Raw genomic sequence first — 27,468 nt, 5'->3', positions numbered from 1 at the left:
ACTGAACTGGGCAATAGAGTATCAAGTTTTGTTTCTAGTTCTGACAAAAAAGGAAAAACACCAAACTCTTATGAAAACCTACTAGGTTTTCATAAAACCTCTAGGTTTCCATAAAACCTAGTAGTAGAGGTAAATTTAGGGGGAAAATGCATTCTGTACATTCCTGTTCATTGGATAATGGCAATTATATATATATTTCTAAATTACACTGATTATTTAACATCACAAAGGAATTAGAAAAAATTATGAGAGAGCTTTATACTAAACACACCCATGTGTTATATATTCATATCTCTAAGTGGAATATCAATATTTATAGAAAGGGAAAGAGAAGACTTATTAAAACATCCTTCAAATACACTTCACATAAGTCTACTTTTTCTACCATAATAGAAGAATATCGGATACCTTTCCCAACTCTCTTGATAACTAACTTTGATTCTTACCTTTTTTACTCTCTTCATTAGCACTTTCTTGCTTTCTGTATACCAGGTATGCTAAGAATAATTTTAAAGCATTTCTAACTATTTTAAAGTACCAGACACAAATAAAAATTGAGGATGCAAATGGGAGTACATTTGACTCACAGTGAAGATTTACACTCTGCACTAGATAAGCCAAGCAGTTCTTGGTAGCCTGGCCAGGACTAGGAATATGCCAACCTCAGTATAGCGAGTAGCACACTGGATGTGAGGAAACCCCCACTACGATTTCATGTAAGACATACAAAAACTCAATCTTATAAAAAAATCATGTCAGCTGTGTGAAGAATCAGAAAGAAGACCACTCCTATTATTTTATCGTAACTTTTGTAATTTTATCTTTAATATGAAGCAGCTAGCAGAATTCAATGATATTGCACGAATTGTTCAATATTTTTCCAGCAAAACTGGTTATCCTTTTGAAAACAGTGAGTTTCAAATGTCTGTGCTGGCAAACTATTCAACCCTGAAACTTCAGCTTTGAATGCGTCCCACTTTTGTTCTCTTCTAATTTTTAGTTTGTAGAAGATTTGGAATTACCCTTGGCATAGAATAAGAAAATTTCAATAATTGTTTAAGTTTTCTGTAGGGTCATAGGATCTTCATAGTTGAGACCTATTTTCTGGTTAGAAAATCTTTTTTTTTTTTCTGTTTCTACAAGAAAATAGGTGTATCTATCTTATTTTTTCAGTTTATATATTTCTTTAGAAATACTCTTTTTTATTAAATTCAATAGATTTAATTAGGGTCTTTGAGAACAGCTGCTCTCAAGAGAAGAGTTTAGGTAAAAGAGAAAAAAATTATCGGAAAAAAAGTATTGTTCTTGAAATAATAATGTTTTACAATTACAAACAAAATGTATTCCTACATAAATAGCACGAAGTATTTTGGGCAGCACTGAACTACTGAATATAAGGAACTTCAAGTTCACACAGGAGAAAAATTCAGGCCTTCTCCATAGGCATGCAGAACACAACAGAAAAATTTTAATCAAAATATTTTGACTTGCTTAAGCCAAAGAATACTAACCCCATTCACTCTCTTTGACTAAAGCTTAGTGACTATAACAGAATTTAATAAAGGATGGTAAGACTCTACTCTCATCTCAAATGAGATATGAAGAGGCAGAAGTGAAGAACTACCATCTGTGCCAGGTCTTCTATAATGAAAATTGATAGCATGATAGGAAGTTTTCAAGATAAGTGGCTGTTCATATCAGTGCAGCTAAGCCTCCAAGAGCTTGTGTGACATGCTTTCGAAGTTATTTTCCTTCAGTCATTATTTAGGAAAGTGAAAGGGACAGAATCTGTTGGTCTTTATTAGCAGACTTCACTTTACTGGCACTGTATTTCCCTTTTATGTTGTTCAATGAATCATAGAATCATTTTGGTTGGAAAAGACTAAAAGCTAACATTTAATCAATGCAATATTATGGGAATTACTGAGATTTTTTTTTGCTTGGTTTAGAAACATGGAAAAGAAGCCTTAAAGTCTACCCTTCGTGCTGCTTGATGTCTGTGACCTTCCTGCCCTCTCTCCTGAAGGACAAACAAGTCAGTTGGAAAGCCCTTGCAGAGCTCCCAATGAGTCAGTAACAACTACAAATCACTCAGAGCATCTGGAGGCACTTCCTGTAGTCTGAAACAGCTACCACCTACCCAGCATACCAGGAGCTTCTTCCATTCTGGGTATCACTTACTGTATTGTAAGAGTCAAGGTTAGAATGCATAAAGCTGTGCTAAAAGAATAATTTAAATGAATAAATAAATCTCTACATAAAAAACAAACACCCTCCCCCCCCCAAAAAAAAAAGCAAACAAAAAGCCACCTAAATTTGCTATATTGAGGAAGAAAAATTTGAAAGACTGGAAGAAGAACTATTTTACACACTTAACATCTTAAGTGAATGAAGAAAGGAAACAAATCTTAGGGGAAAAAATATATGTCTAAAGAAATCTAAAATGTACAAGATTATTATTCTAATTTCAATTCTGTAATCTAACACAAAATTTTTTTATTTAATTATGGAAAGAATTCTTTGAGCAGACTAATCAAGTCCCTTATCACAGAATCAGAGAATGGCTTGGGTTGAAAAGGACCTTAAAGATCATCTCATTCCAGCCTTGCTGCCATGGGCAGGGACAGTAGACCAGATTGCTCAGAGCCCCATCCAAGCTGGCCTTGAACACTTCCAGGGATGGGGCAGCCACAGCTTCTCTGGGAAGCCTGTACCAGAGCCTCACCACCTCCCCAATAAATATTTTTTTCCTAATGTCTAACCTAAACCTATTCTCTTTCAATTTGAAGCCACTTCCCCTTGTTGTGTTGCAACAGTTCCTGATGATTATGATTTTTATGATTCCTGATTAGACGCTATATTAAAAATTGTTTAATGTTCCTGTGGTTCCTTTTTTTTATGTTCCTATGTTTTTTGACCTGAAATGCATTAAAGATAAAACTAAACAACCCCCCCGCCTCTCCCCAGGTTTACATCCATAAAAAGAAAAATAGAGTAGGGGTTTTTGCAAGCTTTTTTAGATGGAATATAATGGAGATTAAATTGGATACCTGTACTTATAGGACTGGCATGACATTCAAAGCTATCTGAACCATTCAAACCACATGCTTACATGGGACTTTAAATACAAAAGCAATTAACATATATTAACTAGTATCTCATGCTATCTGATTATTTCCAAATCTTACTGTCGTCCTGCATGTCTATAATGTCAATACAGATGTATAACTAAAAGTTTGTGTATAGTGCCTTCTTTTAAAAAAAAAATCAGGTATCCTTGAATTCTTGATTTAGATATAAAAAGTGTGCTGTATAAGTAGCAAGTGATCAAAAACTCAGATTTGGCACCATATTTGCAGAAAATTGATCAGAAATACTTCTAAGATAAGCTAGTAAAGATTGCCATAGCTACATCTTAAGACATTCTTTGCAATCAAATTTTCTCTAAGGAGACTAAAAACCTCTATCAACAATAGCTGCTTCTCCTGGCTGCTTATAAATATAAGCATGACAGACATTAGCATTTTAATACTAGAATTGGGTCTCAATATTTAAATTAGGCATAATATTTTAGTTACAACTATTCAAACACATTGTACTTGTTATTTAGAAATATGTTACAACACTGTAGAGCACGTTCCAACAACATATTCCTACAAGTCATATTTCAGTGTGACAGATCTGAGAAGACAGCTTGTGCTCTATAAGGATAATTCTAATGGTTCTGATTTTTGGCTTTACAGAAGAATTTTGTGGTGTAAAGCACTGACAAACACTTAATGGCTGTTAAGATGTTGCTGCTTAAGAAAATACTTGTTCACTACACAGTAGGACAGAAGTGCCTTGAAAGAAGGAGGAAATGAGCAGTGTTTGCCTAAATATTTATTCATTTTTATGTATACATATGTGTAGGAAAATATATTTATTACAGGTTGCTAACTGGAATAAGATCCTTGATTTATAAAGCACTTCACAGTCAGTGTCATTTCCATCTTTAGGAAAGCAAGCCTGTGACATAAACTGTTTCTTATGCTGACAGCAAACAGTTTATCTCTGAACCGGCTTCTTTTTGTGCCTTTTTTATTTTTTCAAGCTAAAGAGATAAGTTATAAATTATCTTTGTCTAGACTGTAGCTTTCAGTGATGAGTGTAACTCTTGCCACTGTGCAGGCTCAATGAGAAAGGTTGTTTCCACGCCCGGGCTTGTAAAGCAGCCCTTTGAAATTCGATAGCCAAACTTGTCTGTGCAGAAGTTAATGAACCTAAGGGGCTTCAAGCTTCTAACGCGTGTTTGCGCGTTTAAGTCGCATGTAAAAACTTAGATTTCTTGCAAAAATAGTCATCATCAATTTAGCCTTGGACTGGATCCTAAATTTCAACGAAGTCAAATCTTCTCCCTCTGACAATAAGATTCACAGTAAACGGCACTGGGTCCCCGAGTTGCGGTATTCTGCAGCATAGACAGGGAGCAGGAAAGGTAAGTGGCACATAAATTGAGGTGTTCATATTTCCATATTCTTGGAACAACAGGGCTGGCTCTGCAGAGCCCTGTCTGGGTCACAAGCTTTCCTCTGAGCTGAAGTGGCCGTGCTAGGCTGGGCTGGACGTGAGCCTGGGAATACAGTAAGCCCCACTCAGGTATCACAGCCCAGCTCCCAGTCCTGCCAGAGCCTGGCTCTCCCTGCCCCTCTGCACAGCTAACAGGAAATGCCCTTGGACACCGAGGGACCGTCTGTCCTGGTAGCTGTTACTGTACAGCAATCTTTACAGTTTTACTGTACAACAATCTTGGAAAGAACATTTTGTATTTTCAACACTTTTCTAAAACACAATATATTTCTGTGCAGGTCATCTTCTACCAAAACATGAAATCCATAAGGCTGTAGAAAAACAAAAAATATTTTCATTTTCTTCACAAGCCATAGTCAGATCAGCCAATCTTGGCAAGTCTGAGTAAAATGGAAGGAGCGCTGGTATTTTAAAACAATCGTTTTTATTTCTCTAACAGCTCCTGAACATTGAGGCCTTTTCACAGACACATTTTCACCACTTCATCAAGAATTTTGTGAGACAGTGAGTCACTCTGAGCCAATGGGAAACTTGGTCAGCTGAGAAATTCTTGAAATAGTATTGATAACAGCAAGTCTGTCAAACCTAATATATCTATATATTCCCTCTACATCCATTCTCTTAAAATTCTACCAGTGACTATAATTCAATATCCTGCCCAACATTAATCAAATATGACCTATGCTAATCAAATATTAATATGCTATGTAGAACATTGTGATTCCACTCAGCCATTACTATAAATTAACTTCCAGCAAGAAGACACACTAAAACCCATACCAACTGTTTAGCTCTTTTAATAAGGGGTCAAGGGAGGCCATAGTTCTTAATAGAGGTATATCACACTCCAAGACTGAAGCTTGAAGGATGGCAGAACATTACAATTGCCCATTGTAATGACCCTTTCCCAAAATATTAATCCTATGCAAAGAATTTCTAAAATTTACCATTACTGTTTATATTCCATTATGTCTTTAGCAATTTCAGATGGGATCAGGATCATCACAATAATTCATACATTTCAGCCAAAGATGCTTATAATTTATAAAAAAAACATTTTGCAGACTTAAAATTAAATTCAGGTAATAATCAGAATTAAACTTGACTCTACACTTCCTGATTTTGTGTCTGAGGTAAGCACAGTGCAAAAACAAAGTTAACCACAAAAAGTATTAATGCCTGAGAAAGTTTTTTCACTTATCAGTACAGACAACAGATATAGAAGAGACAATTACCATACCAACTATGTATCTCATTCAAGGCAATCACGTCAACATTAAATGCAAAACATGTTTGCACAAAATGTTATCAAGTCAGAAGAAAGGCAAAAGAAAATGCCACTACAAATGTGACAATAAATGAAACATAAGCAGAGACAAAGGAATTAAGTAAGTAAATTTTAAAAATCAACCTCTACGTGGCAAAGTCTGTGAGCAATACCAAACAGGATGCGCATGGAGGGACTGCTCTCCAGCATGAACCCAAGAGAGCTGAAGAGGGATAAACAGCAGATCCACTTCAAAATCACATTCCCAGTCCAAAACAAAATGTTAATATAGACATACCCACAGAAGAGCAAAAACACCTCTCCAGTTTTTTCTTATATGGAATATATAATGAATTCAGGCTCTTACTTTTCTGATACATCTCAATGTATGAAGCAGCAATCAGAAAAGGATACAAAAAGGAGCAATAATATGCACCTACTACACTTAGTGTAGTATGAAGCACATAAATCTGTAGAGAGCACATAAATCTTCTCCAGTCCTTCTTTCTGAGCTTTAAATGAAACTTTCACAAATAGCACTTTGGAGAAGAGTATGACAACTGCCATTACAGAGATGAAAGTAATAAGTTGTTTATCCAGCAAAGTCTAAACAAGAGCAATTGGCCATTGATGCATGGGCAGCTGAAGAGCAAAAATAAAAACCTTTTAGAAGTCAATGAAAAATTCCTATCCAAATAACAGATGCAACTGCTGCCATAATCTATGGGCTGATTTCCCATTCGTCTGGCACCTTGTAGAATCTACACGTCAATTCTCTATCCAGTGCCAACTTTTGCTTCAGAGAAGTCAAAAAGCTTTATCATCTTCATCCAATGCAAATCTTTGAAGAAAACAACCTTGGCTAACCAAAAAAATTCCTAAACTTTTCCTGCAGATACAATTTCAAAAGAATTAATAATTTTGCAGAGAGAACAGATGCTTTTGAGCAGTCTGAGCACATTCCTCAGGATATACACCCAGAATTTTGTGAGCTGAGAACAAAACTAAAACAAAGGGCCTTTGGAAAGCATACAGCTCTCAGAATACTTTTTAAATGGTCTGCTAAAATAGTGCAACTGTGATAAGCAACAGATTGTTCAGGACATTTGGTTTCCTTATGAAAAACTTCAGAATTTATTAAGGTGCTATTAGAATTAATAAAATCTGCATATAATTATGAACTTCCTTGTTTTGTATTACTTACATTATTTTCAGTCTGATGGTTTCCTAAGCCTTTACTAAACACTTCTTTTCACAATATAGGTCAAAATTGTAGCCGAAGTAATGCAATTAGAATCTTAAAGTGCCTATTTCTAATTATATTGTGACCTATAAAAAGTTAGCTGAGTAATGTCTAAGAGAATAGAGAAGATTGAGCATTAGGTTTCACCTCAACACCCAGTAAAAACCTAAAATCTCCACATGGAAACAGAAGACCAAGAATTTTACACATGACAAATGTATTTTGAGAGAGAGAAGAATTTTGAGACTGAAGAATTCAGAAATCTACATCTACAGAGAAAAAAAAAATCTGTCAATTTTGCAAGTTAGATTCACAGTGCACAGGAAATGCAATGTATTGTTTCAAACCCACTTTTAGGTAATGCAATACTTCTAAAGAACTTGAAAACCAATTGATTTAATAAAAATGTTTTTATTTATAAAAAAATCAAACTGAAATTTATTGCTTTACACATTTTTAGCATTTTGTAAAATATTTCAGCTTAACAACATCTTACCTCATTTATAGCAGTAGGAGAATTTTCTTTTATCAGCTTTGCAAAGAAAAGGACTGTCCCATTTCCTTTCCTCAGCTAAAGGAGTTACATGCAACCAGCAAATCAAAAAATATATGTCTGTTGAAAAGACAGACAAGTAAGCCATAGATGATCTGTAACCCAATCCATCTTCAGTGCAGACTCAAGAGCTTTTGTTTTACATTAAATATAGAGAATTGTCTGCTGCCTCTACCTGTGTTACTGTGCAGGTCAAGTTTAGGCCTGTCTGATCTTCCCCTGCACGTTCCGAGCTACAGTAGTGATTTCTCAACATCCAGATCGGCTGCGTGGCAGCTCACTGAAATTTCAGCCGACACTTGGAGACTTGCAATTAGCAAGGTTATTTTAAGCACTGACCTAAGTTCCAGCAGAATGTTTATGGCATTATGACAGGAAGGAATCCAGTAGCATATCAGTCACTTGGTAACTCTGTAAAGCTGATCTTTGAGAGGAGACCCTCTAATTCACAGCACAAAATTGGATATCTGACCCTGAATTTACTTCAGCTTTTGTTTTTAAGCTTTGAAAAGAGTGGAAATATCTACTTTGTTAATATTAGGAAGCTCAGAACTTATTTTTAGGACCTGGTAGATCATATGCTTGGAACAAATGTATTAATAGGAAGTTATTACTTCCCTAATGGAGAGATTCATTGCTTGCATAAGAGACTGTTACTTTTGCAATGTCCACATTTGTAATATTTAACTATTACATTCTAAATGGGCAAAGAAAATAACTTAGAGTTGTTGAACTTATTACAGCTGGACTCTATATAACACCTTTTAGTTTCCTCTTAGTTTTTGAAAAGAGCTCCCTCTTCTGTACAGGCCTTTGGTAACCCTGGATTCCTTTGAAATTCTCTGGCTGTGTAACTATTTCTAAGTCATGTTTAAAGGCTCAGTCATACCTCCACACCCTCATTTGCTGTTCATTCTCATTCCTCCCCCTTTCTGCTCTTCCCCCCCCCCCCTTATCTTTTTTTAATTCATACATCAGCTTTCTTGTTCCCACTCATCCTCATACTACCAGTAGTGGCAGACCTAACCTCACACAGGGAACCACAGGACAAACTGCTTATCTGACTGTAAGGCTTAGAGCTATCCTGGCCAGCCAGTTCATCTGTGTGCACACACACCCAAGAGAAGCTTTTCTGAAAGCACTACAATCAGAAACACTATTACATGACAGAGTTTCGTTTAAAAGAGGGTAAATGAAGGGGAGAGAAAACAAACCAACAAACCAACCAGGCAAACAAAATTCAAGAAAAGTTGCTGCTTTTGCAAATTCTTTTGTAACTTCTACACATCACTTATCACAATGAAACTGCTCCTTTGATATTGGAGCAAAATTTACCAGGTGTTTCCAGGTTTGGCCACAGTTGCATGCTCTGCGCTCAAAGATTATACCCCATATTGCATTCCCTGTTTCACTCAAGTCATTTAAACAGTATTATATGAAGAGTTCTGGCTAAACTTTAAAAAAAAAATCATTGCTCAAAATTTTTTCAAATCATTTCAGTTAAATTTTTCTTCAGTTTCAGCTCCAAATAATTCTGGCTTTGAAAATACTGTATCTTTCCTAGGAAAAATGTCCATTTCATCCGCTGCTAGTATTTAAACAGACAGCTGCATAGGCTACAGTAGTTGGCATCCTTTTTGGAATATGAAATAGATTTTCCTAAGCTAATCAAAATTATAATTTTATTTATAGGCAACAATAGCATGACACATTGAGATGCTGAGAATCTACAAGGGTTTCCTCTGGTTTGGGGTTTAAATTGTAAAATACTGAGAAAGAATAACTGAAGGTGAGTGGCTCAGTTCCTTCTTTGAAACTTGATTTATACCTGCCTAACAGCAGGAAATCCATTTTCTTTGAGTAAGGTAACTCCAAGAAACACATCTCAGAACATTGTTTGCATTACTAGGTAGTTTTTTCTTGTTGATTGCAATCCCTGTTCCAGGAGGGAGCAGTAGATGAGTCGAGTTGGGTGAGAAAGGAACCAAGTCTACAAAGTCTACTGATGAGTTGGAAATGGACTACCATCTTAATTATGAAAACTATAAAGATCATAAAATCAAACCATGCTGAAAGAAATATAAGCAGAATAATTTACATGAGATGACTTTAATAATGAAAGACTGTCTAGTGCAAGGACAATACCGCAGAGCTGGAAGGTTTCATGTTAGAGTGTTCTGAAAGACCTTTACTGCTAACTCTGCAAAATGGGACATATTTTCGGCAAGTTATTCTGGAGATGTAAAAGAGAGAAGGCCAGAATAAAAACAACTGAGGTTAGAATTAATGAATGAGTCATGTGTTTCCCCTGAAATACAAATGCTTTTGGAAGGGTTAGGTAAAATGCTCAATGAAATGACACCCACAATCAATTTAATCACTTGTGTTGACGTCTACAGTCTAAATAGAATTGCTAAGGGTGTGTGTATTTTTTAATATATTATTTATATATTTATTTATTTGTTAATAATGAGGGGTTTGGCACTTATTTTAGGGGAAAAAAATTCAGAGCTTATATGAAAGGCTTCTAATTTCAAACTTGCAACATCATTGTAACTTTTTTCAACTACAATTATATACTTTTGATTGAGGTTTAATTTCTATGGCTTTTCCCCTTAAGCTAACCTTTACCAACCAGACAGCCCACATAATTTGTATTATGAACTCAACATTTTTTATATAAAAGACTAAAAATGCAGTCTTTGTGTACAACCCATTTGATCTTTTATGAGTATAGCAAATTGACCTGGATAAGAAGAGTTAAGCTAGTTTCACATTTTCCAGTTAAAGAAAGCTTCACTGGAAAAAAATATCTATTAACTTAAATCAAAATTTTGTAATGACATTTTGACTGGAAAAGCTTAGAAGCAGAATAAGCTTTCTCTCCATGATATCCACTTTCTATAGGTGCCTCAAATGTGTACGGTTAAAAAAAACTGTTTTACAGCCTATTACGTTTCTGTGATTCTCAAAGGAAATAAAAGAGACCAAAATTCAGATCTCTTTCCTACATGGTATTTACTGATTCACACAAGTGTAGCTATGCTTGGAGTACATCAAAGACCTATGCACAATAATTCAGGGTGAGTATTAAGAAAAGTGTTGGATGGATGATCTTTTCCTCTTATAAAGTTTTTAAGATAAAATTCAATTTGTGGATTTGAAAATACCAGAATAGGATGGTTTTATTCTCTTGCAGGTAATATAACTGAGTCTAAATACAGAAGTGGGAATGTTCAAACTGAATGAAGATTCAATTAATGGACAGCTTTATTATTTCCCTTAAAATTTTCCCTAAGCACCCCACCAAGTCGTCATAATCATAAATGGAAAATAGTTACAAACAACAAACAGATTGAAAGCAAAGCAGATGAATTTTTAAAATACAGTTTTTGCAGTCTACCTCCATAATTAAAAATCAAAGTTTAACAAAAACATCTCTCCCAAGTGCTTGTCCATTTGCCGGTTATTTGCATTTATTGAATATCTTCAGAACAACTACATGAAGAAATGCATCTGTGTGAGGCAAAGAGAGGTAGCAGATATCAACCTCTCCTTTCGATGAAGGAAACATCAGTAAATACCACCTTTGGCATTTTCTTTACTGTAATTTAAACTGAGTATCAGAGAGAATCACTTTTTTCACTGCATACCTATTAGGGACCCCTTTGTTGCAGCCTATCTTCCATCAGCACCCGGCAGAGACTGAAGGTTTAGCCTGTTCCTCCCTACACTTTCAATTTCTTTCAGGAAACAAGGAATTAAATGGACCTGCTTGGAGTGCACACACTGACTCCCCTGTTATTCTAGCAAACAGCTGAACTGATAACATCTGGAGCTGCAGACTTCCCTCACACCATGTAAGTTTAGTATCCTATTAAAAAATCCTCAGTGCATTATCATTGCAAAGTATGATGTGACATATTTAAAGACATATACTGCAATTCAAAGACTAAGTGGAGTCAGACGTCTCTAACATTTCATCCTCCTCCTGACAAACCAAAAGATAAGTAAGGTTATACTGCAGAGGAACACTTTCTCTAAATTGCATTTCTAAAATTTCACAGAAAATAAATAGAATAAACAGGTTCAACAAGGACTGCATTTTTAGTCTTTTATATAAAAAAATGTTGAGCTCATAATACAAAAACAGTTTTAGACTTTGCTCTGAAGAACATAATAATGAAAAACTGTATACATGGTCTTTGCCAGGAAATGAAAGGCTGGCAAAAACCAGTTTTCCTTCTCCTATTCCAAATAATTGACTGTCACATTCTAGAGATTTCTAAGCAATGGGATTACATCATCCAATTTTTTTAAAGAAAACAGCTGTTACATCCAATATTCATGACCTATAGGTTTTCCATACCAAGTTATTCAGCTGTTCTTTCAGTCCATGTGAGTTGCAGTGAAATGAAACTGTGCAAAAAGACCAAATATTTTTATTCCATAGTTAAATGAATGCACATATTGTTCCAAAACTACAGAAAGAAAACAATACCAACAAAAATCTTGGTCTTATAATTGCTTCAATGGACTGGAACCCCTTATTCATCCCACAAAATCAGTACAGTATTTTGTTGCATATTTCACATTGCTTCTTATTAGCATTTGATGTGCTCAGATACATGTGCTATGTGTGAATAATTCTTACAGAACTCTACACACAGAAAGAAAGACGGGAAAACATGCACCGATTTTTAAGACAGAGCACAGATACTTTTGAAGATTCATGGCAGCTCTAATAATCAGCTACTTCAAATTCAGCCTATCTTACTTATTTTTGACTGGTTTTGTTTTGGATTGTTTTGTTTTTTTCTGTGAAGGATAAGTACTTTTGGATAAAAGGAGTTTCTCGTGTTGTTATTGAGAAACATATTTAGATATTAGATATTTAGATTGTCCTAAACTTATCTAAAGATATTAAACAAAATCCATTAGTCTCCTTAATGCATAAGGACATTTCTCATGCTAAAATTTTATCATGCTGGGTACATTATGTTTCCAAGATGTTGTTAAATTGATGTCTGCCCCTCTTCCAGAAAACTGATTTTGTAATAAGACTTACCACAAAGCATAAGTGCTCATTTTGATTTAAATAAATTGTGAACCGTAAGCAAAACAATAAGAAAACCATGCTGTCAGAGAGAGAGCTTGCTTTAGGGGCTGCCTGGGAGGGTGAGGGGGTGATAACAGCAGTGGTGTCATGGATGGGCAGAACTGCAATAACTTGCTCTTACTGCTGATTTTGCTGCCAGTTTATTTTGGACATCATACAAGCCACGTCGTGTCTGTAAGGTGCACACTTATGTCAAGTATACAGTGGGTGTGCCGTGCAAACAGCTTCAAAACAGTAGGGAAATCCAAACAAAATACTAAGTTACCCAGTGACTCATGCAAACCTGAAGAAGCCTTAATTTTGTATCCAAGCACCAAGGTCTGGGGTTGTAGGTGTCTCCACCTTCAGGGACACCCTTAATTTAAGCACTGTCTCCTGCTAGCACTATTACCAAGCTGGTATTTTTCTGATCTAGAGAAATAGCAGAAATTCACTGTAGATATTGACTGTTTCAAGGTAGAGCAATATAGAGTAAAGAGTGTATATATATATATATGTATGTGTGTGTGTGTGTACACAAGCACACACATCTTTCTCTGAGGGCTCTATGTCAGCTTTACCACTACAAGATCAAGCATTTTATTTTACAAGTATGCTAAACTTGACACACTAGTAAAGATTTTTTTTTTCCAGATAAATATTAAGAACAACTTTCAGATTACTACTGGTAATGTTCCAGAGTTCTGTGCATGTGATAGCAAACTTTTCCCTTCCCTCCCTATTTCTTTTTTCCATCCTCAGCAGCTGGGCAGCTCCTGCAGCACTAGATGGTGCTGCAGCACAGCCGCAGCAGAACCTGAAATGCCTCACTGCTCTTTTTAATACTGAAGTTACTAAAAGTTTTACTAAAGACTATTGCCCAGGGCCTCAGGGTTGTCATGTTGTTTCGTTGGTTGTTTTTATTTTTTTTAAATTTGTTTTAACCTAAGTTCTAGTTTTCCAGGACACTATGCTCTGTATGGTTTTCTTGCCCAGGCAGTAAGAATAGAAATAAGGAACAAGAAGAAAACTGAAATACATAATAACTGCAATTAATTACACACAAAGTAAATTTTTAATCTTATCATTTACCTACTCAATCATAGACAGTGATCTAAGAAGACAAATAGCAAAGATCTTCCTACAATACTACGACACAAAACTTGCACCCTGTGAAAGTAATGTTTCTAATAGAAATAAAATTAGTTACAGAAGTAAATAAACAAAGAACAATATTATAAATATGCTATTTAAACGCTAAAAAGTAATTCAAATGTGTTATTAAACTCCTCATTTCTGTACTTCCATACAGTTCAACAGCTTCCCAGGAGTACAAAGTTGCCTGTGTGTGCATTTGCATAATTATATCTTAAATGTCCATTAGTTATCTGGCTTTCTTTATATTACTAAATGCAAAGATTTTGACTTTTTGTATTTCTTTTTTAGCTTATTACTACCGTTGTTGTTGTTTCTCTTATTATTATTATTGTTATTATTATTTCTGTTCAGTTGGCCTTGATAAATAGACTTCCACGTGCTGGGTGCAATGTGCCAATTGCAACTGGTTCTGCAAGAGAGCAAAGCCAGGAATAATTCAATGAAGTGAGGCCTTCAAAGAAGCATTTAATAATTGCTGTTTAATGGATAATTCTTAGAAATTCTTGTAGCTGTCAGAATTAAATCACCTCTTTTCCATAAATGCTAAAAGCTGTATTTCTTATTCAAGGACAAATTATTCAATCATCAAGGCAACAAAGTCATTATTCATTCAATTATAACAACTGAATCTTCATCTTTCATAGGGGAGCTAACAAAACTAAGCATAAAACCCCCAATAAAATCAGCAAGTTCAGATTCTAGTAATGCAGGACTGTGGCAACACAAAGCTGGGTGCTGACTACCTGGATTGCTGCAGGAACATGGCTACACGACTACACTCAAAACTGTTTGAAGTAAAAGAAAGTCTTGCACCCTAATACATATGCATTCACTGATTTGAGCATACTAGAAAACATACTAAACACTTTAAACTGATTTTTTTTTACTCATTTATGGTCGTAGACATTATACAAGACCAGATTAAAAAATAAATGCTGTACACAGAAGTAAGGCCCATGTGTAGTACTGTCATCTACTTCCCCCCTTCGTTTTTAATGCAGTAAGTATTCTTAAACCTGTGCTCTGTCAGACCCCTGCTCTCTCCACAGAACATGACATTGGTGCAGGTTCAGAAAGGAATCAGGGCTTTTTGAAGCAGCAATTCAGTGTGGCAGCAGATGACTCAGCATTGTACTTTAGCAAAGGACAAATGGGAAGAAAATTAAAAAGGACAGGAATCAGATGGGAGTTTTGGAGGACAAAAACTTAGAGAGAGGGAACCTGAAAATAGCTGAAAGGATAATTAAACAGGGAGGAGAGGCTGGAAAAATAAGGCTAGCAACCAACATCTAGAATAGGATTTGCAACCAAACAAATAAAAATCCCAAGCCAATCTGCATCAACATGTACTTTTGTGAATAAAGGAAAATGTCTTTATCAGAAGTAAGATACCTATATAACATGGGTTTTTCCTTGGTAATCTCATTAATAACTTACAGGTATAGGTCTTCCATTCTGATTTGCTCTCTGCTATATCAGACAAAGTAGCAAAGAAAATCCATCTACTGAGACTTGATCAAAAATCACAAACCACACCCAACTACTGTATTGTAACTACAAATCTGAGCATAGTAATTTAAATTGCAGTGGAAATCACCACAAAGTCTTTGCTGCTCAAATGTTTAGTTTGTTGATTTAGCTATTCATCAGCTTAAAATAAATAAATAAATAAATAAATAAATAATAAAACCAACACAGAGATATTATAAATATTTCATTCATAATTAGAATCAAAACAGAATTTTGAACAGATTTGAGACAGGGAGGTTATTCTTGCAGATCTCAGCTAAAAATCAAAAGCATATAACTTAAATTGTAATGTAGTAAAAAATACATCTTCATCACTCCTTATTCTACGTTTGAATGTAGTACAGCATTTGGTGTAATTGCAAGGTTTTTCAAAGCAAACAATAGTATTGTAACTGGAAATGCAATGTTCCTTTGGAGAAAAGAGAGTGGCTCCCTTCCCATGTATTCTTCTATTTACCTCTGTTTTAATTCCTCATACTAAACTGCTGGTCTAGATTCATCAGCAAGGTGGATACTCAGAGTAGTCTTTGAAGAGAAGGTTATATTTGTAATAATGCATAAGAGGTTACACTTTTTACTGTGTGAAATTTGGTATTTTAACCCAAGGTATCAAAATTATCTATTTCAAGTTAAGATCCTAGTCCTGAGAGAAAAAGGGATCTTGTACCTGATAACAGATAAACAAATGTGTAAGTAAACCATTTTGTCTTCAGTTAAACAGTTAAACCAGACATCTGAACTTTCAGGAAGTCCCCATAAATACTGCATGAAGGAAGTGCAGATGACTTTAGCAAAGAAAATACAGACTAGCTACAGTGGTATCATGTCTGTACAAATCCTATGGTATTGCCCTTGGAAATACTCCTCCTCCCTTTGTTTTATCATGAGTCTTACAGTATCTGATAATATTCTTAAATGTCCAGATTGTGAAATTCATTTATTGCCTAAAAATCCTGGATTTAATTAAAAGTATTTTAGCCTTGCTTTCTTCCTCAAAATACCTGTGGAAGAGCAAGTAAGAATGTTCAGTTTAGTATCTCAGTTCTATGATGTTATTAGTTGGCTAATGATTTTGCAGACTTCCATTTGATGATTTTGTCTGCTTGGATGCTGGACTGTTCTGGGATGGAGAAAGAGATGTCAGCCATATCTTTCATACAAGCTGATTAGATGTTGTATCAACCACTTTGCTCATCCCACACATCTTAATGGTCTTAAAATATGATTCTATTTCTTTATTTTGTAGGGTCTTTCAGATACTTTACTGTACCCAAAAGTACAGATATTTGGGACTATTAAAAATATAATATTTCTCCTTGACTATAATTTCTTTTTCCCAAAGAGTACTAACTGTACTCTGTCACATCAAGAGATTTTATTCTGCCAGTGTATGAACAGCCATAGAGACACAGAGTAACCCTTTTGTATCTATGGTCACAAGGTCAACTGCAAACAAAGGTCTTGCACACATCAGTGGTGCACTACAGTGAACTGTAGTATAGTTTCTCTAATATTATAGGCCAGGTAATTCAGAAGAATTTTTGAGAAAAACCAGAAATGCATGAGGAATAAGCGCATATGCAAATGCTGAGGTAGTAGTGGCACTGTATTTCTGTTATGGTACTACAAACTTACTCATACTTATGCATATATATGCCTATATAATCTATGTCAGTTATAAAAATAACATATTTCATAATACCAGATCACAATCACACTGGAAATGCACTTATAAAATTATCTTTTCCCTATACATTAGCAGATAAACTATGATTAAATCTACAGAACTTATTCTGAAGAAACTTGCTTTCTTTCCTGTGGAATATCTGCATGGTTTTTTATCAGAAGCAAATGTACTCATCTCAGCATAAAGAGATGAAAGACCACAGCAAAAAAGAATACTGTATCTTGAAGCTTGCTTCGAGTCCCTTTTGAAGTATGGAACCACAGCCAAGGGCACGTATGGCTCCAGAGCCAGCAGAGGAGAATAAAAGAATATAGCTCAGATCTTTGTGTGATGCCTTTTCTCAGCTAACACAGATTATGAAAAGGAAGTACACTGCTCAGTGGGAAAGGAAAATTGCAATGTACCACTAGTAGATTTTATATTTTGTGAAGGCTTATAAAAGATGTTCTGTCAGAACTTTGGAGTGCTGTGATTGCTGTAGTAGTAGTGCTGTAATGCAGTGCTGCTTTATGCCTTTTGAATTACATACGTTTTCCAAAAAGAAATGGAAACACTTCCAAAAAAGTAAATGCTCCATCTTTTGAAATGCTCTATCAAGGGTTAGAATCATAACTATCTACATGAAAACTGCTGTCTTTCTCCAGGGAATCGTTTGCAGGGAGAAACTGGCAGGTATTAGTTCTCCTTTTGCCTTCTTCACAACAAAATACATGGAATCTGTTTGTTTTGCTGATTTACAAAGGAATCACATCACAGCAGGGTTTCTAAGAGTTAACTACAGAGAAAGAACTTTCATTCTGAGGAATAATTAACATAATGCAAGAGGCAAACATCCAAGGATATTTAAAAATCACCAACTTTCAGAACCTCTTCTTACTAAAACACAAGTTTGTCATATTATTGAGATATTCATGTTGCATTTTTGGCATTCAGACAGCAATAATCCTATAACCTGAAATGTCTTCTGTCAATTCTCCTATAATAAAAGCCCATAAGGGAATTTTAAACATAATGCAACAAACTAAAAAATTTCTTGCATTTTCTGTGCCCTACTGTGACTGTTCCCTTATGCCATATTAGAGTTTTTTGATATCTATAAGTGACATGTAATTATAAATTGAAAAGCTAACAAACCCAACCCCTATAATGGCTAATAAGAAATACAGCCACAAAGACTACTGAAATGTGTAAAGCAAGAAAACACCTATGAACATCATAGTTCACAATGCAGATCAGAAATAGGTGACTTTTATAATACATACTTGTGACATATAGACTCACACAAATTGTCAAGAAAAAAATCACCACTAGCATTTATGTGGAACTGTTTTTTTGTGCCTTCTTTTGCTTACACACACATCTACATTTGCATAGATATTAATTAAAAAAACCTTGCAACAAAGTCACAGCTATCATAAAAAATTCCCGTTAGTTACTTTTGAATAAAGATAATTATATACTGTCAATGACCTCTCATTTTAAAATTTGACAGTACTAAATCTTACACCATTGAAATAGTATTAATTTACAGTTTTCCAGGAAATCTGACAGTGTGTGTTACTATCATCACATACACAAATACTAAACAACACAATACATTCTCTCAGCAAATGTTTTTGTTAATGAATTTGCCCAATGACTTGACATACAAATTTTTTTCATTATAATGAAATTTATATCATTACAGCATTGTATCCAGTCACAATTTATATTTTAATCAGACTAAGATATAGGTTAGAGGAAAATGTAATAGGCAACATCTGTACTGGAATTTGATAATAATTTTAATATTTCTCCAGAGACCATTTGTAGAGCATATTAGCTCATTTTCTACAGCCTGTATTAACATATTTTAATGTGGGAGCAATATGGAGAGAGGAGAGGAAGGAATGATAATTGTATTAGTTCAAAGTGCATTTACATGCATTCATGTCAGATATCTAAAACAGAAACTTTGGAGTAAGTATATGTTTCAAATGTGTAAATAATGAAAATGATATTTTGAAGAGTTTTTATTTTATAACTAGAAGAACGTGCAAGTGGTAGAAGACTCACTCTCTTTTTTCCCCATCACAGGCAAATGTTCACCTTTTTCTTCCGAGTCTCCTGACTGCTGAACAATCTGAATGTCTATTTTAGGACAACCTTAAGACCTTCACGGCATTGCAGATGCTACTGTACTCATATCTACAAACTCCCTGAATTACACATCACCTTTCTATGTCCAAATATGTCACTGAGAACTAACGAATGCATTCCCATCCTTGGAAGAAATATCACAGGTTGCAGAATTTTTTCTCAGTGTTTCTTTAAGCGTTTGCTTTGTAGAAACTCAGGCTGATTAAAGGAGCTGTTCATACTGTCCCTTGCTTTAAGGGGAGAGCTTACATACTCCACACATGGCTCAAAATTCCTTTCCAAAAGCCACTATAAGGCCCCACCTAAGTGTTACATGATACATTCACCTCACGTGAATCTATCATGTAACATATACCTTTTCTTTATTCTTAAATCTGTTTTGCCCAAACCCAGGTGGAATATCCAGTGCTGATGTTCTACCACTCAAAGGAATATTCAAAAATTCCTTTGTTACAAGAACACTAATTCCAACAATTTTTATTAGTCACCTTTCCTGCCTTTTCAGAAAGAGAGTCCAAGCTTTAAAGGGTCCAGAATGCTATCTGCAACATTTATTAATTATTCATTTTTCCTGATAAATTATGCAAGCCAAGTCTTCCATTATCACTGGGGCTACCAGTTAAGGCTTCTCCAGCTTTTAGCTATTTTTATTCCCTTGATACATACATAACAGCAGACTAACCAAGTAGTTAGTGCTCACTTCCCTACTCAGAAACAGATAGGAACCTCTTATTGTTTCTCAATTTTTTTCTACTTTTCATTAACTCCCAATTCTCTGAGCCTCCTATTTTATTCAGCAGCCTTCTACCTTAATTTGATCCAGCTTTCTTTAGGAGGCAACTGAATTTCCAGTAAAATACATATGCTCTTTCTGCGTTCATACAAAGCACAGTCCTACATCATCTGGCTCAGTTGCCATTTAATTTGTAGATGTCGGAGTACCACAAGAACACCTCTGTTGCTCATTTCAGTGAAAGTATTCTACTGCCTAAAATTTTGCATTTCTGAGCTCAGAGTGCCAGAAATCCTAACTTTGCATCTAATTTCTAAACTTAATTGGTACCTAGAAAATTGGCTTGACCATTGCTTTCACTCTTGGAGGCAGTGATCTGGTAGATAAGTGAACAGCAGGTCCAATGCCTCCAGGATTGCCCTCTGCACAGAATAGAGCATTAGCTTCTGTTTATGTTTGATAAAACATAGCAAGGGATTAGGAAAATCACTTGGGAAGAGGGAATTTTCTTCTCTTAGGCAGAAGAGAAGTTAGTCTAAGAGATACAAAATCAAGATGACTATTACAGGTGTGCTTTTACTGTAATAAATCACATTAAGATATGGTAAACAAGTCACATCTTTTTCCATAAGAAATTCCGTCTGTGCAAGATTGCAGAATTACCAGACAAGTTGGAAGCAATCTGATTGTTTGACCAGATAACATCTGAGAAACACACATCTATTTTGGCTATTCCTTGACATTTTTCCAAATCAAGGAGTATGCTCAGGCCACAGGGAAAAACCGAAAATTTAAAAAAATGTAGGCTTACTAAACTATTCAGAAAATTTTATAAAGCTAATTAAAGAGAAGGGGATAAGAAAGATATATATTGTACCCTGTTTGTTTTTTTTTTTTTTCAAAATTCTCGTAAAGTAATGGAGAAAGTAATAACCTGTATCTAACTGCAGATACATTGCACTCTAACATGCTTTAGTGTCTTTAATATCTTGTTTCGATAATGTCTCACACTGTCCTCTTAGCCAGGATTTAAATTCAAGGAAAAAGAGCAACTAAAAAGCCTTTGTCCCTCAAAAAAAGTAGAAACAGTGGAAAGGTAGTGAAAGGATAATGGCCGCATGATATTTGATCTCTACCCAAAGTTCAAGAAAATTTTGTGGTAGGAATCAAGAGGAAAGATGAGAAATCCAGTCAAAAGATGTTTGCAACTGACCCAGGTATCCAGGAACCAGGATGACTGAAGTGTCTCCACTTGGAAAGAGTGACATCATCAGTGTCTGCAAAGAGACACTATCAGAGCATAAACTGTGCTTGTTTCTATGTCAATATATATGGTTCAGATACCGAAGTCACAAAGCGGGGGTGGAGTGCTTTACTCCAAAATAAGTTAGAAATTAAGTCATCTAAGGTACAGAAGATTACACTAGATCATCCTAAATTACTTTTTTTCCCCAAAAAAGGTAGAAAGCAGTTATCAATAGTTTAAAACAGTAGACCCTTCCTTGTGAGAGTTAAGGGATATAAAGTAAAGCAGAACAGGAGCTGAATCCAATTTATACCTCAGAAGGATTCCAAGAAAGATTTTGCTGGAAAAGCAAATATATTTTATTAAAAATATTAAAAAATAAATAGATCATGAAAGCATCTCAGCATTTTAAGACAATAAAAGGACACAGAGAGAACTGAATTTGCTTGTAGCAAAACCATCATTTTTTAAAAATGTCTTTTACAATATTTGCAATTGGGAACAGCTACAGTGAATGTGTTAGAGCATGTAAAAGTAGCATAGAACAGCTTAAGAGTGATGCCAGATGAAAGACTAAAATTGGGCATTCTGGAATCTGAAGAGTTACAGTTCATCCAGCTATCTTCCTGAAACACTCATGTGAAGCTGAGCTTTCTAGGAAATTTCTCAAGGGACAATATAAGCAAAACCTCCCACTCATGCTATGTGGCCAGTTCTGAGAAAGGGCATTGCCACAGTGAGACAAGTATTTTCAAAGGATCAGTGGAGGTTGTAAAGCCCTAAGTCATGCAGCATGAAAAGAGACTAGCTGCAAACACCAAAATCCCTAGGGAACAAGCCACAATAAAGAAGCAGTGCTCTTATTTACAGAAGCAGCAAAGCACAGACAGATCTGCAACTGAGATACTGAGAAAATTTTCACAAGAGATGATCTGTGTGCTGAGCAATTTTTCCAAGGAGTAACATAAAGAGTCTGCTATGGCCTAGATCCCCAAACCAGTCTTATCACCACAAGCCAACTGACTGCCAGAGGAAAGAAATCCACTCTAAGAATCCAAAACAAATAGAAAGCTTCATTAAAATGGAATCTGACATCTCCTGGCTGAGGAAAACAAATAATGAGAAAAAGAAAAATTGTTTGTTTTACTGCTACATTTGCATTTTGAAAATTATATTCAGAAACCATTATATTATAGACCTTTATCCAGAGTCTGCATAATTAATTTTTCTCATTATGACTTGGACAAAGCAGCAGAAAGAAGACTTCTTAAATTTACAGATGAAAACAATGAGTGTTCTTGGAGGAGATAATTGTGGAATGAAATAAAAGCAAAAAAGTTCCATGATGGACAAAGGTAAAATCCCACATGTAAGATTTCATAGGGAAGGGAGAGATGAAAAAAAGCTATATTGTGGGAAAGGAGATTGGGAGTTACAGTGAATTGCAAACTCAACTTGAATCAACCATCTCCCACTGCTTGGGAAAACATGAAAATACTAAATTGGTATGAAAGATATGTGGAACAATTTTTCCAGTCTACTCAGCAATAGTCAAGCTTCACACCGAGCCCAATGTCAAGCCTGTGCACAACAGTTCCAGAAGGATACACATCATTGGGAAGTAGTCCCTCAGGAGTATTATCAGAGGACAGAAGAAAAAAATAAATCTGTGTGAAATTGTAGTTGGGTTTTTTGTTTGGATTTGTCTTTTGCTTAGTTTTAGTTAATTTCATAGTAGATAAACTATTCAGAATTAATCTAAAGTCTATATTATATTATACTACGTAAAATAATTTCACAGCTCTTGTTTCTACAGTCATATTTCTTTTTGTCTGTATACAGATTTAAAGATCAGCAGATTACAGAAGTTCTGTACTTCCAATGCGTTTGTTAAAACTTTGCTCCATTAGTTTACATAGATAAAACCCTTAGGAAAGCATTTTATGAACTCCAATTGACTCTTGTGACTTCACAACTAAACTCTATAAAGAAGAAAAACCATGAGGAATGCTATTCCTTCACTGACTTCCATTTACAAATAAAATGTATTAGTGGACGTATGAGGGTGAGCTGTATGCACAGAATATTCTCGTTTCATAAGCAGGCACAAATCAGTTCTGCCTGTGCTCTGAACCAGCCCAAAGCTGTGTGCAAACACCACCCACAAGCTCCACAGACATCCAGTTTCAGCTCAGCACTGCGCTAACAAAGCCACAAGCAATTCCAGATCACAACCAGCAGCAAACCCAGCAAGATTTCTCATGTCTGCCTTCAGAAATACCTTTTCACTGTATCTGCTAAAAACTTACTGCACAGTGTGGATTTAGTCCTTTCTTGTCAAAACCTGTCAATGTCTACCCTAAAATTTTTAGAAAAATGTTGGGACCTTTAAAAAAAATCAGATCAGCTCTCTATTTGGTTAGGACTGGTTACAGTACAATCACTCTGGTTAGTGTTAGTATACAGTGCTGTATTTTAAGACAGCTTACAGCTACAGTCCTAAAATAAACACAAATAAAATACCATTGCACTGAGTATGAAGGAAGATTATGTTCACATAAACAGGCCACAGAATGCAACTCTGAAGACAGCTCAGCCTGAAGAGATAACATTTGTGCTATTTTTGGAAATTGCCACCTTCAAAAGCATGCTTCATCTGCTGCAGCAAACCAGGCCATGCAAATGAACACACACTTATGGTCCCGGGCACTAATTATTTGAATTGTGCCTTGAATTTCAAATGAGTGGCCCAGTTGCTGGAACATTAGGAATTTTATATGGGAGTTTCAGGTACAGAAGCCCATTAAAATCAGTGGGAATATTTCTGGGCACTGGTGAGATGTCCAGTCAGGTTACCGATAATGTTTTATTGTTTGCTTTTAGAGTGTGAACATGTCCATAAATATGGCTATGACTGTTGAATTAAGTGATGAGCAAATAACGTTGTAGAAAATCTAATAATTAAGTAGCTTCTCTTACCTCCCTTAATTTGTTCACTTTTTAGCATAGGCTGTCAGACATGCTTCAGCAGTTAGGAAAAGCCCTTTTGTTTATTTTACTAACAGCAGAGTTGAATGAGACACCTTCACTGACAAGTCTGTGATATAAAATTTGTCATACCTTCAGCTGTACCAGATGCACATCCACGTGCTTGCTATCCGAGTCCTGCTGGACAGAGTAGGTCAGATCCCGGACTCTTTCAGACGTCATCCGAAGCCAGGTCTCAATTTCTGGCAAGTGGAGAACAATCTTCCAGTCAGCCCCAGTATGTAGAGGAGGGGGTTTTTCATACTGCTGGCCAGAGTCAAGGTCCTTCATGACATCCCCTTCCCCATCGTGTTCCACTGTAGGAGTCATGTTTATGAGCATGGGAGAGGCATCAGATGGCATCGGATCCAGTTCCTGTGTTCTCATGGGAGAAAGTGCTACATCCATGGCTAACGTGCAAATGCCTAAACCATACTTCTTTCAAAAATAGCTGCAAAGATAAAAAGAAAACATACTGCTGTTTTAAGACCAAATTTAGCAACAAAATGCTCAAAGACAAGGAGTAGATTACGTATGTATTACACAACTAAGTAAATTCTTCACCCTAAAAATCGATACCGTAAATTCAAGACTAAATATATTTTTTTCAAAATAACTTTGCTGATTTGAACACGATCATTGTATGGGAAAAGTAAAATACTGTCTTTCTCTCATTTTAATTTCCAATTGTAATTTCTCATCTAATTTCTAATCACCTTGGAAATTATAGTTTTCATTAATAAATAACATGTTCTCATGTTTTAAAATTGCAACGTAAATAAATGAGCACTGACAAAAGTCAGCAGTACTTTACTGAACTCCAGAAGTCAATAGAAGACTTGTATTCATAAACTAGTACATATTGGAACACGTTCCTTGGCCTGAAATTTATGACTAAACACCGGATACTTCAAGATTTATTTAAATTTCACAACTGACCACTCAACTATTGATCATGTATAAAAATTTGCAGGTGAACTTGAAGGAATTATTGAGGATATTTGGTTGATTCATTAATTTTCATTTTGAACTTTAAATTCTAGTAATTTGTTAGATTAAGAACTGTTGCAATAAGCAACAACTCTAGCAAAACATGGATACAATAATTCCCTAGGTCAAAACATGTACCTAAAATTAAAACATCATTTTACAAAGTGGCTTTAAGAAAGCCCAAATGCTGTGCCATCAATATACACTTATGAGATAGATCCACTGGAAAAAGTAAATAAGTAAAATATTTTGCTTTGTACCTTTTAGCCTGTATTTACATGTAGTAAATAAAATATTTTCCCCGTAGCTACATGCGTACTACGCATGAAGAAGGCTGCCATAAACCCTATCCATTAAAAAACCACAAAAAACCCATAAAAACCCCACAAAAAACAAACAAACCAAGAAATAACCCCAAGCAACTTTACTTACTTAACATAAAATCTATAAGATTGTAGAAAAAAACAGACCTTTCACTGTCAAAGCAACATTGTGACTACTAAGTTATAGTCCTAAATATTTCATGTGGAGTCTCAGCATCCAGAGACTATTCCTGCAGGCAGTCAGAGTACTGAAGAAGTATCCAGTCACAATCTCACTTGTCATAGCCAGGAAGGACCAAAAATGTATATTTTATGTTAATTTGATTTTATTTTCTACCCTGCCACTACTTAGTAAATCAGTGTTTGCACATGTATCACACTCACAAAACAATACACTGACGTTATACTAAATATTAACATTAAATATAAATTTGGCCCTTCAGAACAAAATTTTCTATCAGTGCAATCAAGCAAAGGAAATGAAAGAAGAATCCGAATATTCTCAGTGCCTGCTGTATAATTTCCAAATCTTTTAGCTCAAATTTTGAAAAATTACAAATTAAATGGTGTTAAATAAAAAGTTCTGCAGCAAAGCTGGATGAAATTAACATTTCAGGATGCTGGGCATTTTTTAAGTTCATCTCTTTATGTTGCCTACTTTCCAGCTTAATCTCTGTTGCCATAAGTACTCAGTAAATTGTTAGAAAAACCAGTGCATTAACATTTTAGTCTGAGACATTGCTGATCACAGCCCCAGTTCTAAAGCATATAATTCACCTCTTCCAACAGCCAAAACTCTCTCAATATCTTACACATATTCCATTATTTCTTCCTGAAAGTGAAATTTTGGTGAAACACATGTGGTCCATATTTCTGCATGTTTATTGTTAAACATGCCTATCAGAGAAAAGTTGGTTGTGAATCACTAAATGATACCAAAGCACAGGAAGAGCAGCGCTTTCTTCGTGGTTTCCTCCCTAAAAAATAACCCCTGGCACTCTTACAGAGTTTTTCAGTATGACTCAGCTCTAGTAAGGACATTGAAGCAATTAGCAAACAGAAATGAAAACATGCTCGTGCAGCAGCAAACAAAAGCTGGCCCATGCTGCATGCAGAACGCACTTCCAGCTCTCATGCACTGAGTGTGCAATTAGCAGCCATCAGGAGCCTGCTGACCTGTTTGTTGTTAAAAGTGCTTGACTCTCTCCGAGTGGCTCTCCAGCATTACAGCTAATGCCCCCTTAATCCTAGTAACTATTACAGTCAAGTCCTTTACGGTCTTCCTGCCAGATCACAAGAAGTTGCAACACTCGAATTAAGAATATGTGGATAAACTTGGGAAAAAAATATTATTTTCTTATTAAAAAAAAAAAATCTACAGAATTACTAAAATATACTGTGGGTAGTAATTAGCAAGGAGAAAATTGCATCTAGAAATGACTTAATCCAAACACTAGGACACAGATTTCTTTAAACTGATCCTTGGCAGAATAAAAAGGCATCATCACCCCAACTATGCTGCGAGAAAGGACAACCGGGAGGTTTTCCTGCGCTCTCCAGGGACACCGGCACCGAAGGAGTGCGGGCACACTTGAGCTTCCCAAGCCCCGGGAGCAGGGGAGAGCCGCGCTGCGCTCCCGCCCCGGCCACCGACAGAAAACTGGAAAATCCCCCGTGCAGAGGTGCTCGCACGAAATTCTAACGCTGAAGAACCAAACAGCAAACAACAAGGCCCAGCAGCAACAGCCAGCCTCACAGACATACCTATTTTATGCAATTTAGGAGGTATAAAACTTGCCGAAACGCTCTCGATCAGAAGTAGGTTCTGCTTAAAAAAAAAAAAAAGGGATGATCAAGTTAAAGAATACTTTGGGGTCATATTTTAAGTGACTGATTTAAATCCTG

At 35.6% G+C, this 27,468-nt stretch overlaps 1 protein-coding gene across 1 annotated transcript in view; it reads right to left on the bottom strand.

Annotated features, from left to right (window-relative positions):
* The window catches only part of AKAP6 (A-kinase anchoring protein 6), a 203,896-nt gene extending 179,238 nt beyond the window's left edge, over positions 1-24,658 (bottom strand). The window contains exon 1 of the mRNA XM_062494828.1: positions 24,344-24,658. Coding sequence (XP_062350812.1) covers positions 24,344-24,658 — 315 coding nt within the window. The remainder of the gene's footprint in view (positions 1-24,343) is intronic.
* Between the last annotated feature and the right edge of the window lie 2,810 nt (positions 24,659-27,468).

Source organism: Cinclus cinclus, chromosome 6, assembly GCF_963662255.1.
Source record: "Cinclus cinclus chromosome 6, bCinCin1.1, whole genome shotgun sequence".
Classification (NCBI taxonomy): domain Eukaryota; kingdom Metazoa; phylum Chordata; class Aves; order Passeriformes; family Cinclidae; genus Cinclus; species Cinclus cinclus.
Note: the sequence above shows the minus strand (reverse complement) of the source record. Positions and strands in the feature narration are given on the sequence as shown.